Here is a 16164-nt window from a genome sequence, read left to right on the forward strand (position 1 = left end):
AAGGAAATCAGCCCTGAGTGCTCACTGGAAGGACAGATCGTGAATCTGAGGCTCCAATACTTTGGCCACCTCATGAGAAGAGAAGACTCCCTGAAAAAGACCCTGATGCTGGGAAAGATGGAGGGCACAAGAAGAAGGGGACGACAGAGGACGAGATGGTTGGATAGTGTTCTCGAAGCTATGAACATGAGTTAGACCAAACTGCGGGAGGCAGTGGAAGACAGGAGTGCCTGGCATGCTCTGGTCCATGGGGTCACGAAGAGTTGGACACGACTAAACAACTAAACAACAACAATCTAGGATTGAGCCACCCCTGCTTCTGATCTCGATCTTGGATGCCCCACTTTCGTTCCTGTGCTCTGGCACGGGACCAAAAGACAAGAGATTTTAGGTTCCAGCAGGCCACTTTGGGCCACATGGCATCTACTGAGGCTGCACAGGCTTGGGCGACCTTTCCCAGGCCACTCTGGACCATGTAGCAATTCCCAAGGCTGTGGAGCAGGAGACAAAGACAGCAGACAAAGGTAAGAGGGGAGGAGAGGAGGCAAGTGAGTGAGTGGGTTGCTGTGGTGAGCGAGGAAGAGGTCAGCAGCAGTGAGGGGGTGAGCGATGGGGTCGCCAGGATGGCGCCCCACATTTTCCTCTAAAAATGTTGGGCATTAGGTGCTATTCTTATTCCATGACTCCCAGCAGGATTTCCCAGCATGAACCTGATCTTCTGAGCCAAATCACCAGCTCCCTCCCAACCACCCTCGGTCTTGATCTTCATCAGGAAAGGAAAAAAAGTCTCCCCTGATTAGCTCATTACACAGCATTAATAAGCAAGCGCTCTAATAACAGAGATGATCAGCTTGTAATTTCTAGACATGAGATGGGTGGAAGGGAAGGGGGGTGAACAACAGCCTGGTTCCAGGCAAATTCTTATAATCCCCCTCAAAAGCACACATAGAGAAGCATGAACAAAATCTATTTGACTTTCAGGCAACAAGTTTGCATGGTCTAAAGAAACCAAACAGAATGCTATAGGAAAGAAAGAATCATAAAAGAACAAGCAGATGTGCTTTGCTTTCCCCTCCCCCTGCTGTGTTCCATGCCCCTCCCCTTCCAACCTTTTTTTTCTTTTTTTACTTTTTTGGAGTGTTATTTTCCCTCATGCATGAATGGCACTGATATCTCATTGCTTCATGCAGGCTGGTGGAAGCTCAGGGGGGATATCAGTTTAATTGGGTTTTAGACAGGTAAAATGAGAAAATATAGTATGGGTGTCTGGAGGGTAGGCGAGGGAGGGCATGGAAAGGTGGAGGAAGCTGATTGACAGAAGCCCAACAAAAGTACAGCTGGGGAATTGGTTTCCAACACAGAGCCCCCAACCCAGCCCACACTATGTGTGCAAATCATTGTGGAATTTGTTCTGCTGCCCTGGGAGACAAACCATTATGGATGCACATCTCCCTGTGTGGTAAACAAAGGCCACCTGTGATACGATTAAAAGCAGCGTTGTGCTGCAGCCGTAACGATCACATTGGCCATAAATCAGAAATGTTGCAAGCTGTCAATCTGCAGGCACCTGTTGCCAAAATTAAAGAGGAGCTGCTGCTATTTGACTGCTGAAGCTCTTGTCCTTAACCTGGTCTTCTGATCTACATAAGACATAGCTCCTCTTCCTCTCCAAAGACCAAACAGAATATCGGCACTGGGTTAACTCAGCAATAACACCAGAACCTTTCTGCCTGAAGACCAGGGGAAATTTCAGCATGACAAGGTTTAAGGGTCTATCTGGGTCAAAAGTTACACAGAAAACGTTTTTGGTGGGCATAACACTTGCAAATATTTTGAGTAGAGGTGGTCTAAATACACTAATCCCACCCTGCTTTTGTTTCACTTGCACACAATCATTGACAAGCAGCACTTGAAAGCATCACACATTTTTCTAAGGTGCAAAGCTTGCCTTTTCCTCCTTCTGTTTCTATCCTGTCCTACTTGCAGAAATTCCTCACTGCTGTGTTTGGATTATGTGTCTGCTCTATGGCTAAGCAGTGCAGGAAGTGGAATCTCATCATCTTAACAACATGCAAATACTATTACTTCCATTTTGATCACACATACTGGGAGAGTGATCTCTGCAGCTATGTATATGAAATGGTTTTGAGAGTTTGTTATGAAAGGATTCAATATAAATAAGGAACAAAAACAAACCAAAACCAGAGGGTTTTTTACCAGATTGTTCTCACAGCTGCAAAGGCAAATATGCAAGGGGAGTGGGTGAAAATTATGTGGCTATTTAAATTCCAAGTTCTATGCTATATATCTCCTTGAAGGACCATACAAGTAAGGGCTATAGAAATCTTGTGAAAGTTGAGATGATTTACAAGGAAACACCTTATGCCACGATGCATATGCGTGATTGAAACTACTAGACAATGCAGATTTTTCCAGTTATTTTTGCCTGTTCAGCTCCATGTCTCCAAGGGAATGAAATATCAGAAAAGCAGAGGAAGGCAAGAAGAAACCTCAGATTAAAAAACAACAGCCAGCTAAGAGTATGGGATTCTTGTTCTCACTACAAATAAATTGGCATAAATTTCAATCACAGTCTGTGTGCTTATGCATATTCTAAATGATCCTCTGTAAATACTGCAGAATAATTGACTATGCTCAATTAAACAATGCCACACTACTAAAGCAGTAAGTGTCAAGGGCTTTTCATGAATCCTTCTTGAGCGTTCTGCTGGCTCTTGCTACAGTTTCACTAAGTTGGCTGTTTTTGCCCCAAATTCTTGTTTTTGAAAAAAGGAAACAAACAGGAAAGAGAGAGAGAGAGAGAGAACAGTGTGTGACTTGATGAAAATATATATTCATCCATCCATCCATATATGCAGAGGAGGGTGACCAGATGATCAAGGGTGTGGAAACCAAGCCTTATGAGGAGTTGGGTATGTTTACCCTGGGGACAAGAAGACTGAGAGAACATATGATAACCACCTTCAAATACCTGAAGGACTGTCACTTGGAAGATGGAGGACGCTTGTTTTCTCCTGCTCCAGATGGTAGGACCTGGACCAATGGCTTCAAGTAACAAGAAAGGAACACCAGGAAGAGCTTTCTGAAGGTAAGAGCTGTTCAGCAGTAGAACAGTCTCCCATGAGAGGTGATGGAGTCTCCTTCCTTGGTGGTTTTTAAGCAGAGGTTGGATGACCAACTGCCATGGATGCTTTAGTTGAGATTCTATATCCCACCTTCTTTTCAAAGGAGCTCAAGGTGTCATAGATGGTTCTTCCCCTCCTCCTTTAATCCCCACAAGAACCCCTGTGAGAAAGCTTAGGTTCAGAGACAGTGGCTGGCCCAAGATCATCAAATGAGCTTGGAGATTTCAACCCTGGTCTCCTAGCTCCTAGTCTTACACTCTAACCACCGTACTACAAAAGCTGTGTGTAACACACACACACACACACACACACACACAATGTTTGGGACATCATAATGTAAACCAACAAGCTGTGGTTCTCAAGTAAATGATGTGACAGCTCAGTGCAATGCATGCTGTCATAGAGTAACACGTATATAAAGCATGGTTTTGCTACTGCTATAACTTGCCCGATTAATTTTTTAGAAGGGCATTTCTCTAGAAACTTCTGTCAAGAGCGTAAGGTATTTACTGAACTAAGCTGTTGTATTTCAGCATTTCAGAAACAGATAGCAGCCATCTCAGCGCCAATGCTTTCTCAGCACTTCCTTATGATATTTTGTTTGTTTGTTTCGCTCCCTCCACCCAATGGCAGAGATAGAAATCCCATTACCGAGTGGCTTATCTCAGGAATGGGGTTCTTACTCCTTGTAGTAGTGATGTCTTGCTATTTACACAGGAAGCCTGGTAAATAGCTTTTCTCCATATCTTCATTTACTGAGTTATTTTTTTATATATACCTGATGAGAGATTTCAGCTTAGGAGAATGCTCTGAATTACAGCACTCGGATAAAACCGAACAGTTCCTTGCCAACAACAGCCCAAGTGACTGAAAGCAGTGCAGGCAAGAAAAACCCGCATAGAAAAGACTTACCCTACTGATCTTCCTATCGTTATTCAGATGGGCACTCTTGGACCTTGCTTGGACCCCCTTCCTTATTGTTCCACACCCTCCAACATTTCTCCAATGAAAATAGGGACATCCTATTCTATGATGATGATGATGATGATGATGCCCTGCCACTCTGGGCAGCTTCCAACATATATAGAAACATACTAAAACATTAAACATTAAGAATATTCCCTGTACAGGGCTGCCTTCAGATGGCTCTGGGGTCAGATAACTCCAAACCCTCCAACATTTCTCTGATGAAAATAGAGACATCCTAACAACAAGCGGGACATTCTGGGATCAAATCAGAAACTGGGATGGTTCTTATAAATCTGGAAAATAGGGACACTTGGAGGGTCTCTTGTTCTGCTGCCTTGCTGAGTCTGAAGAAGGCCTCATAGCCAGGCATTTTCTCTTCTGGGCCTCATCTTTTCTCCCTCCTCATCCCATACACTAGGGTTGGGGAACCCTTTTCAGTCCAAGGTATGCATTCCCTCAAAGGCCATCTTCTGGGGGCTGCATGTCACACTGGTGGGTGTGGTAAAGATGATACTGAGCTATAGATGAACCAATGGTCTGACATAGTAAAAGGAAGCTTCCTATGTTCCTTTCAGTCTAGCAACATTTCTCAAACAGGAGGCAGTGGGCTGATCCCTGTATCAAATCTTAGTCGTAGCGTTTCCCTAAAGCAGGCATTTTATCAGGAGGCTGGCAGAATATAAAGGGAAGGATTCTTAATGTCCTTTTTTATTCAGTAATTTAAGAGAGAGGCTATAGAACCCAGCCTCTTGGATAATGGCGTTGTCCCGAGTGAATCTCCACACACACACCCCGGAATCTTCCACTTCCTCATTCGTCACTTCTACGGGTGCTGCTACCTGCCCTCTGTCTTTGAGCTCTTTGCTCTCCTACTTCCAAGGCACCCCAGGTTCTGGAAGGTGGAGGGGGGTCTGGAATGCTTTCTAACAATGTATAAGCCAAGTGTTGCTCTGGCTCTCCCACGATTTCCCAACTTTCCCCCTCATCTGCCTCTGAGTTGCGACCTCCCTCAACCCCCTGTTGTAAATCAGACTTCCGGGTTGGCGCCTCCGGACAATGGCGGAATTCCTCTGATCGGGAGGAATTTGCTTCGTGGAAACTAGGGTCTGGCCACCACGGCGAAGGCAGGGACCCACCAGGAGATGCCTATGAATGTGGGATTCAGCTGGCACCTTTTGCGCCTCCCCTACTTGCATGGAAACCCGGTTTCGGGGATCCGGAGCGACGTGGGGTGAGTGGCGCGGTGCTTTGAATCGACTGCTTTTTTCACGGAGTGAAGCCGCATTGCTGTTGCCGGAGAGCGCTGACTTTTTCCTGTGGACAATTTGATCTTAAAACAACTACCCATGAGTAGAACGGAAAATTGGATTTTTAAACGTCTTAATTTGGCACCGAAACGGGGAGGTTCTAAACAGGAAGTCCGCCTTCCCTTTTTGTAAATAGACTGAAGCAAAGAGGCTGCAAGCTAAAGTCTTGGAAAGTCCTTTGTAAAGGGTTAAACTTCCATCAGCTAAAATCATTAAACCCCCCTTGGAGGCAGGAGAAGAGGGGGGAAATTTTGGACCGCGCAAGCCTGCAGGAGAGAGAGTGAAGAAAGTTAAATTACCACCGCTCTGAACCTGGAAACGGGCTGCTAGCAAGTTTGACGTTTTGGAAAAGTCCATTGACTGTGAACAAAACGTATGTTGACAGATAGTTAAATAAGAGAAATACATTGTTTCCATTGTTTCCTTCTGCGTTTAAAAAGGAGTAAAAGTAAGTGAAAATTGAAACTGATTTTATTGCTTGAACCGTGCTTAAAAGGAATGATACAAATAGAAATTGTTTCCCTCTAGAGGGAGCCTTTGAAGCTGTTACAAGAGTTGAGCTGGGGGAATCTCCAGCTGCAAGATAAAAAACCGTGAGAACCAGGGATTGACCTTGGATCGGTAAGAATGTTGACAGAAGAAGCCTTAGTGATTGCATTATGCAAGATAAGTGACTCATTGGAACAGCTCCATAAGAAGACGGATGTGATGACTATCAAAATTGACAACTTGGGACAAAAAGTGACTAATTTGGGACAAAAAGTGAATATCTATACAGAAACTACTCAGGAATCGATACAGGAATCTACTTTGACACGGCAAATTGTGGAGAAGACGAGGGAGAAAGTTGTTGTTGTGGAACCTAAAGTAATACAAGTGGAAAAGGAGAGAGCCCCAGCCTTACAGAGGCAATTTGATGAATATAAGTTGTTGCCTTCCATGACTGAATTTAGAGAAAGTCAGATTTTGAAGATTGGAGCCCTGCTTGGACTGGAGAAGGAAAGTTGGATAGATCCCCCCATGCAGGGATGTATTGACATTTGGGACCTGGACTTGGGTCAGGAGGAGATTGGAGTTGTGGGGACCTTCAGATTTGGATGGGTTTTGAAACACGTCCTGAAATATCTTTTGGATTTTAGTTTTAACTATGGAGATTTGGCTAAACTGCCGAGAACGAATAAAAACATTGCTAAGTTGGAGCTTCCCTGAGACCTACTCTTCAGCATCAAAGGAAGGAAATTAAGAACAAGATCAGCAGAAGACAAAGTAAAGTGCATGTATAAATATGAAGAAGATCTGCAGAAGGGACTTGGAAAAGAGTTAAGAGCCTCGGACAGAAGATCACCAAGTTGATGGACCATATGGAATTGACGGAAAGGACTGGCAGAATCCAAGACCAGGGAGAAGAGACGGTGGAAGAAGATTGGAAAAAGTTTAAAGTTTATTTATAGAAATATTGCAAAATTAATGAGTGTTAGAAAAATGTTGGAATGAAATTACATGGCTTTAGTAGAAATGTTATAAGGAGTTAAGCATAAATAAGTATTATAGTATTAATGGAAAATAAGGTTAAAATAAGTTAAGAAAATTATATGACAGAAAATAGTGAAAGATGGAAAGGAATTGCTGAAATAATTAATAGAAGTGGAATACAAAAAGGGAGGTGAGAGGAGGTTGATGAAATGAAGGAATGAAAGATAGGGTATTGAAATGGTATGATGTATGTTTTTAAATTGTTGTTGCTTTGTTTTATTTAGCCTAATCTGTTAATGTTGTGCATTGTTTATATATTGTATTGTATTGTATTTTCTTTCTTTTGTTTTTTTCTTTTTTCTCTTTTTCTTCTTCTCCTTTTCTTCTTTTTTGTAAGGTTTAAAAGTAATAAATATTATTTTTTAAAAAAACAAACAAACCCCTGTTGTAAATCTATACTGTCTTCCTCTTCCTCCTCCCTGGGAGGGTCAGGATGGGGAGGCGGTCTCCACCATTCCTCCTCTGCCTTGTCCCTGACACATTTAAAGGCAAGTTTACTCATTAGAAAGAACTGTGGGATTTTAACAAAAACTGAGCTTCCGTATGGTAGAGTTGCCACATTTCAAAAAGTGAAATCCAGATACAAAAGCAAATTTGTTGAGCTATTTTCCAAGGAAAATTGGCAGAACTGACACTGCTGACATGGCTTGCCATATGTCCAGATTTCCCCAGACATTTTATTGATTTCCAACCAGACACTGCTTCCGACTACAGTATTCTGGGTATGTCCAGGATATGGCAACCCTACCATAAGGAATTCCTACAGGGCCAGGGATGTACATAAGAAGAACTCAATTGGATCAGACCAGAGGCCCATCTAACTCACCATCCCTTTCTCCCAGTGGTCATGGGCAACCCACAATAAGCATATGAGTGTTTATTTGTTCTGCATTTCCCTGTACAGTCATACCTCAGGTTGAATGTGCTTCAGGTTGAGTGCTTTCAGGTTGCGCTCCACGGCAACCCGGAAGTAATGGAGTGCGTTACTTCCTGGTTTCACCACTCGCGCATGCGCAGACATCACGTGCATGCGCAGAAGCGGCAAAACACGATCCACGCATGTGCAGACACGCCGTCGTGTCTTACTTTCCATTCAGGATGCGAACGGGGCTCCGGAACTGATCCCAAGGTACCACTGTAGCTGAATCCTAATAAGTCCACCCTTTTATTAAGAATACAAACAGATTTGGCATTTTTTCCTTTCTGTTTTTATTCTGGCAGCCTTCACTGAGGGGCGAACGCCACTAAACCTCCACTGGCAACATACTGCATAGGAAAGTGGAATATAAATACAAGAAATAAAGAATAAATGCATCCAGTGAGCAGAGGAAGTCCAGTGATCTGCACTGTTCTTGTGACAAACTTTTAGCAAGCAGCCAGGAAGGCAAAAAAGAATCCCCTGCTGTTTCTGGATGGAGTGAAAAAAAGACTTTGACTTTAAGAGGCAAGAGCTCATATTTACAGACTTGTAAAGATGTGCAAACAATGTTAAAGGCTTGACATAAACCATCCACTTCATTCACACACACACACACACACACACACACACATGCCTATGCACTTTTCCCTCCTGCAAAATCTCTGGTTGTATTCTACGACACACACCCCCCCCAAAGAGCATTTACTGCACCCATCAAAGAAATCAGTGCATATGGTCTAGACCCTTAGCTCCTTAGCCCTAGAGGTGGTGTAACCGTTTCAATTAACTTTACTTTTCATGGCGGCTACATAAAACGTTGTGGGGTCAAGTGAACAGATAAACAGCAAGCCATTCTTCAAACGTTCCTCGTGAAATGAACAAGAGTAAAAGCTGGAGGCTGCTACATTTACTTCTGTCACTCCCCAGGGCAGTGCTTAAGAACACTAGGTCAGGTAGGCTGAGATGCCGAGAAATTGCTCAATGCCTTCCCACTGAGATGTCATAGCATTTCATGCTGAGAATAGCTAACACCCTTCGATGACGAGGAGGCAAATATTTCTCTTTCCCCTTCCCCCTCAACACACACACACCTTTCTTTGCCATTCCAGTCATGCAGTGTTACAGCATTGTTGCTTCGGCTGATTTAGTGCCAATTCAAGTCAGATCTCCGGTGTCTGGACAAGTAACCACACCAAATATGCTTGATGGAACCTTGTTACAATTTCACAGTGGGGTTCGTAATGGTCCCTCCCTCCCCCTGCCGCTGCCACCAAACAGTGAGAGGAAAACATTGAGAAAAGAGCAAGACGGCGAAACACATCCCACTGTGTAACAGGTACCTTGAGTCTCAAACCGGCTCACATAGCAGGGATGGGGACAAAGTCTCAAGCTTCTGCTGCAGCTACAGCAGGGTTAGAAATACAGATGGATGAACCTACCTCTGGCCTGCATTAACTTCAACACAAAGGAGTCAAAGGAGGTCAGAACCTTTTCCTTTTCTAACACTGACAGGGTGACCTTTGGCCAACCACCAGCTCTCAGCCTAGCCATGTAATCCTGCCTTGGGCTCAACAGAGGAAAGGTGTGATACAGAGGGACATGTCACACACACTTGCATACCTATACCTAGCCGGAACTCGTCGGAACTCAGTTCCGGCACCTCTCAGGCGGACACCATTGCCATTAAACATACTGAAACTCAGGACAGATAATGCCAATTTGATTTCACTATGTTAAGAGTCCCACAGTCCTGGTGCCCCCACACTAAATGCACAATCTGAGGGCAGTCTGGAACTGCCAGGCACAAACATCCATATTCAGAGACACATATAAATACATGGTTTGATATGATTCAACTGCTGACAGCTGGGCTGCAACATCTAAAATATAGTTGTGTTCCAAACATTAGCCCAAGAGGTGCAGAGAAGTTGAATTTTGTATAGGAAACTGCAAAGACTGGAATTATCAAGTTCCCCTAATCCATAGGTCTTGAAATTTGAGCAGACAAAAGTGCCTGCAAAGAGAAGTTTGAACAGGAAGACAATATACCCAAGTAGCCCAGGTATTTTCAACCATTTTGGGTCCCACTTTTAACTCAAATGTGTACCTGGGGACCCATTCCTTAATCTACTGCCATGTATTTGCACAGCGGTAGTTGCGACCCACCTTGGACCAAGTGGGTCCTGACCTACCAGTTGAAGAACAACGACAAGAAGAGTTTGGACTTGACATCCCACATTTCGCTACCCTAAGGAGTCTCAAAGCGGCTAACATTCTCCTTTCCCTTCCTCCCCCACAACGAACACTCTGTGAGGTGAGTGAGGCTGAGAGACTTCAGGGAAGTGTGACTAGCCCAAGGTCACCCAGCAGCTGCATGTGGAGGAGCGGGGAAGCGAACCCGGTTCACCAGATTACGAGTCTACTGCTCTTAACCACTACACCATGCTGGCTCTCTGAAGACCAGCAGACGATCTCACACTAAGGTCAAGTTCTCTGAACTCGGTTGCCCACTTAGCCCAGCATGAATTTAAGTTACTGTGAAATAATTCCCTATTTTGAGGATCCAGGTGCTTGACTCATAATAGGAACAAGGGAAGCAGCAGTTTGAAGCTTTTCTCCAACCAGGGCTTTTGCCAATATTCTATCAGAACAGGAGCATTCACCAGCTGCCAATACTCAGTGGTAGGTGCTGGCATAATTCACTATCAACTACACTTCGCTTTTCTCTCTGCAAAAAAGCTGACGTGTCACTTGCTCCCTGTCCCCTCCCAATTAGCCACAGATTGCTGCTTTTTTTTTTTTTTAAAGGCGGCCACCTGCCTCTCCAGTCTGAGTCCAGGGATAATCAGTGCTGGGCATTTTCCATGTTGTTAAATGCAATAGCAACTCTGGATTCCAGGTGCTGCTGCTGCTGTTTTTGCAAGGTTCAAAGTGATCTCTTTCACCAAACCACCATGAAACTCCCAGGCACATGTGATAAAAAGGGCATCACACAAAAGGAAAGCTATGTAGGATTCTGACAACATGGGTGGGAGATGGTCTCACTTAATTTGAATTGCAGGAGAACAAAACTTTATTTTTTTATTACACCTAGAAAGTGAGACAGATTGAGGCAGATTGAGGCAGAGAGAAAGAATTTCTAAGCCACTTGTTTCAGCTGGTAACACTGAGAAGCTGTACATATTCAGGACTTCAGGACTTTCTCATTCCCTGGAGAAGATTCACTTTGTTACATAAATTCATCCCATGCAGTAAAAACCCTATGCGTATCTTCCCAGAGGTAAGACCCATTCAGCTAAAATTAGCACCCAGAATTCTCTCCCAAGTGTGCATGCACAATCATGCAGTCTTGGTAACATCCAGACAGGGCTGCTCTGCCCCTGAGGCACCCTCTTGCCTCTTGGGTGGCACCCTCTTCCCGCCCCACTGCCTCTGTTGCTGGTGGAGAAGTTGTGGCAGCAGCTTCCAGCAACATCTCAGGAGTCTGCAGAGCCAGCCCACAGATGAGACAAGGTAAAGCAGCCACCTCAGGCGGCAGAAGCACAAGAGCCTCAGGTGGTGAAATGGGCTGGGCTGCCCCATCAGCCTGGGGTGCACATAACAAAGGGGAGCAAAATATTTAGGTACTCCTAGTAAGCAAGCAGCAGGGCCTACGAGCCACCATTACCCCATGTTTCTAATGCACCAGTTTTCAATCAACAGTTAACAAAACAGCAGTATGCAATGGGAAAATAACCCTTGTAATACTCACCAATACTTGGGTACCCTGGTGTAGAAGGATCACCTCCACTATTCAAAGACACCATAAATGCTTTCTCGCTCAGGTTCTGAGTCTTTGGTAAATCGCAAGGATCGACATAAAGAAGGGCACCTCCAAAACCTGCCTCTTCCAGCAGAGAAAGCTGGGAAGACACATAAGTAAAAGGAGAACATCAGCATTAGGTCGTTAACATTGCCTCCCCATTTTCTCACATTTATATTCCACCTTCCTTCCATCTTGGAATCCAAGGCAGGATATACATGTGGTTCGTAGGTGGTCACCTTTCCAGAACCAAACCTGCTTAGCTTCAGCAAGGTGGTGGCTTCATGAGCTTTCAGACCATACCCTGGGACAAGTGCGAGGAATATTTTTCACCTCAGGGGTCCCATTCCCTTGTGGGCAGAACACAGACTGCCAGAGAGATGGTTTGTAGGATTAAATAAATTCATTGTGAATCAATGAAGTATTGTTCTTGTTGTTATTAAGGCTTGAATTGCCTTGTAAATTAGTCTTAAGATGATTTACAAAAATCTTGTGGAGACAGCGAAATGTAGTTTCAAAAACGGAACCACAACAACTAAAGCTAGGAAGATGGTTAGAACAAATGTGGAGTGAATTTTCAAAAGAGAATTAATTGATTAAGATCCTAGTGTTGAACGCAAAATCAGTGCACTCCTTTCTAAATTATCACTGGGGATGTTCTTATGCAGCCTACCAAAGAGCTAAATCACAACATAAATTGTTTGTGGTTTGACTTTGGGCACATGTACACCATTTAAAGCACTAAACATTAAAAAAACCAAAAAAACGCCAATAAACTAGCAACTCTAGTTTGTGAAGGGTGCTGAGAGTTGTTAAGATACTCCCTGCCAACAGCCAGTTACAATCTTTAGAACCCTCCGAGAGAAGCAACTGATTGTTAAACAATTCTGGGAATTGTAGCTCTGTGAGAGGTCTCCTAACTCAGAACTCTTCTAAGTGTAATATTTTTTGTTAGTTTTCAATTACAATAACCCAATAAAAGCCTCATTGTCAATACCAAATTATAATACAATTAATAATGCCAATTGTTCAGATGCCAAATTATATTATTTTCCTGGGTCCCCACATGCTAGAATTGATGATTTGATTAATTTACTTTAACTCTGCATTCCCAAAACTTATAAATTCCAGTTACACACTAGTCAGAATAACAAACCCTTATACCACAGTTGCAGTTTTAACGACTTCCATTCGCATTAACACATCAAATAATTTACAGTCCTACAAACGAAGCCTTCAAACTCTCTCTTTGTTCTTCTTGTGTGTGGCTATTATTCTGTCCGTGATGTTTCTTCCTGTCCTTGTACTGTATTATGTCTATCTTCTGTCAGTTGTTGCTGTTCTCCATCATACCTTGGGCAGAGCTAGTATCCCATTGCTGTTTCATAAGTTCTCCATACTCAGCACTCTTTTCAAACTAGAGTTCTCAGGAGGAACCCATGCCCATTTAAAATTGTATGATACTGCTTTACATGTATAGAGCAGATGTGGTCTTAATCAACACAAACCAATACGTCTTTCTGTTGCTGATTACTTGTTCAGTTATCTTGGGTATCAATTCCCTCCCTCAGCTCTCTTTTTCCCCGTCACTTCTCTGCCCCAAAGCTGCTTTGTTCTAATAATGTGGTAATGCACATTAGAAATAGGAAAGAACAAACACAATGCATTTTGTTTTCCCCTACCAAAAAAAAAACGAAAAAAAAACACACATTTTTTTTTACTCTGTTGTTTTATTTTGATAGGCTTCAGGGAATTTAGATACAGAATACAGCAAGCGCCTGGTCCTGCTGCCATGGTTACGCAAGCCATTCAGGGGAGAAGGTGTACAATTGCTAAAACATGTAGCATGGCCTAAAACACAATCCCTGTTCCTTGGGAACCAATATGTCAGCATTCCTCCAAGCAAACACCCCAGTCAAATAACTTGTCCCGGATTTTGCATTTATAAATGCGGTTTCCCAACTGCTAGAAATGACTCCAGGCCAATCAGTGGAAACTCATTATGAGCAGGAACTGGGAGCCAAAGTTCCGGGAAGGGTAAAGCAACGCTCCCCAGGTGGAACAGTCGTCGCTTGCTAGAAGACACGCCATGTTTTCTCTCCAAGCTCATTATTTCTAGGCTCAGGATTGACGAAAGGAGTGACTTCTCCACACAGAGCATTATTAACGTAGGGAGTGCAATCCCACAAGAAGTGCTCATGGCATTGTTCAGAGAATTAACGGTGCAAGCCATCTACCCGCACAGTGTTTTCCCTTCCCTGAGATGTGCTCCTTACTAGGTTTGTCGCTGAATGAAAGCTGCCCCGGTCTTTATCCAAAATGCGTAAGGCAGGAGGGGGCCGGGTGACTCGGGAACTGCCTTGTTCAGAATTTAAACGCGTCCTGAAATTTGTAAGTAATATTCCTTGCAAAAGTACGGTCACATGTGACATAAAGGCACCATAGACATTGTCTGCAGAGTGTAGGCAGCTCGCCAGCGGAGTGTGCAATTGAATCTAGGACATTGTTTGTAGGAGAAATACGCCAGGTGGTTCAGTAAGGTCAGCAACTGTATAATTTACTGACAGGTAGAAGAACAACTATGTACGAGTATAAAGTGATGCTACCTCTGTCTGCCTCTCATTCGAGGCAGACAGTTTACAGAATAGACAGTCTTTCCAGAAAAGCACTTTTCCAGCAGAGATGCAACACAGGAAGGCTAAGTTCAAGCCAGCAGCACATCTGGCTCTGACTGACTTACACCTCATGGGATGTTTGAGCTCATGACCTTGAGCTCATGACCTTAGTTAGCCATGACTTGGCTTTTTTTTCTGCAAGCATAAACTTACATACTCCAACGTCTTCTGCATGCACTCTGCTAATGACAGAGGACATTGCATATGATGGATAAGGCAAAATCCACTATTGAGATATAGAGACGGAGGTGAAATTTCATTTACATCCTATCTGATTCACAGCAAATTTGCTTAATTCAAACTCTCTGAAACAGGTAAACCCACTTAAATTGAAAGGACAAACTGTACCTTGACTCTCTGGTTGTTGATACTTGAATGAACGTCTCCCCCCACCCCAATCTCTCTTCCTACTCCTTTCATTAACTATTACACCTTTGATGTTCAGAGGCTGATCAGACTATTTCTGGTCAGTATCAATTTCCCATGCATTCGTTCACACAACTCCATTCCATCCTAGTTCTACATTAATCTGTGATTTATTAATTTATTTAAGAATCTGTACAGCAATTCGCACTTCATTACACATTTAAATAGCGCTTGGATCACAAAACAGTATGTATTTATTTATTTAAACTGTTATTACCTACTCATCACTGCAGATGCAATTCCGGCTATGTCTGTGGCATTTCAGTACATTGAGCTGATGCTGTATTACAAAATTTGGAGAATTGTGAAATCCTAAAGATAATTGCATCCCAGGCTGTGTGTTAGCCCAGGAGGTGTGAATTATGATGGTTGGCTTAAAAAATGTGGACCAAATGAAAAATTCCTATCCATCCCTAGATGTGTACTGCAGAGACCATCTAGCTGGAGAGCACGTCATTCTGAAACCTGTCTCCAGATTAACATTTCCTTCTTCCAGGATTGCCCAAGACATCTGTCTTGTGATCCACCATCTGGGAATCAGTGTGCTCTCAACTGTCTGTCCCATTACACACACATGGGATGCTACTTTCCTGTGGTGCTATTGTGGTTGTTGTCCATATGCAAATACAACAGCCACATGGAAAGGCCCACAAGGTTGTGATGATGCCACACACACAATGTACAGATTTTTTATTGATTTAGTGTAAATCCTTTCTTCTATTTTGAATTTTGTTAGCCACCTTGAATGTGCCAATCAGAAGGCAGGCTATAATTTAATACAAAACCACAACCATGTGGGACAGTAACATAGAGAAGCAACTCCCACAGATTTGCAAGAATGCATGAAGAAGGCATCTCTCTTTCCTGCTCTCTTCCCCTCTCCCCCAAAAGATACTGATTACCATTTTAGCTCATCAATCAACCCACAGAGTTGTTTCATGATTACAATCTTGGATTAGTTTCAAATGCAAGATTTGGTTCCACTTCCATCATTCCAGAGCAACGGTCTTTCCCTAAATCTCTAAAGACTCCTTGTTCCAATTTAATCACAGGCAGTTTGATTTAGTTTTCCCGAATTTCATGTAAAGCCTGAAAGGGCTGGGTATATAATTCTCAGAGTGCTGACTTCAATGACAAAGCCACAGCATGTAGAAACTAATGGCTGCAATGCTCATTTGTATGGTGGTCAGTTCTTATCTCTCTAGCTGCTCCTTGGGGTCTTGAAACAAAAATACATACAATATGCACATCTACACTGACCTGCAGGCCTGTTTACACTCCGAGTCTAAGAGACAGTGTGATTCAGAGTCCAGTGTCCTCTAATTGGTATATTCACAGCTGGGCACATTATTGTATTAAAAATGCAGTGCGAAAGGACAACATACTT

The 16164-nt window shown here is 43.3% G+C and overlaps 1 protein-coding gene across 5 annotated transcripts in view; it reads right to left on the reverse strand.

Moving 5' to 3' along the window:
• The window catches only part of NAALADL2 (N-acetylated alpha-linked acidic dipeptidase like 2), a 607172-nt gene that overhangs the window by 250186 nt on the left and 340822 nt on the right, over positions 1–16164 (reverse strand). For all 5 annotated transcript variants that reach the window (XM_083613236.1, XM_083613237.1, XM_083613238.1 and 2 more), the window contains one exon: positions 11626–11776. In XM_083613236.1, coding sequence (XP_083469362.1) covers positions 11626–11776 — 151 coding nt within the window. The remainder of the gene's footprint in view (positions 1–11625; positions 11777–16164) is intronic.

The sequence above is a fragment of the Podarcis filfolensis genome (genome assembly GCF_964270895.1).
Source record: "Podarcis filfolensis genome assembly, chromosome: 5".
Lineage (NCBI taxonomy): Eukaryota > Metazoa > Chordata > Lepidosauria > Squamata > Lacertidae > Podarcis > Podarcis filfolensis.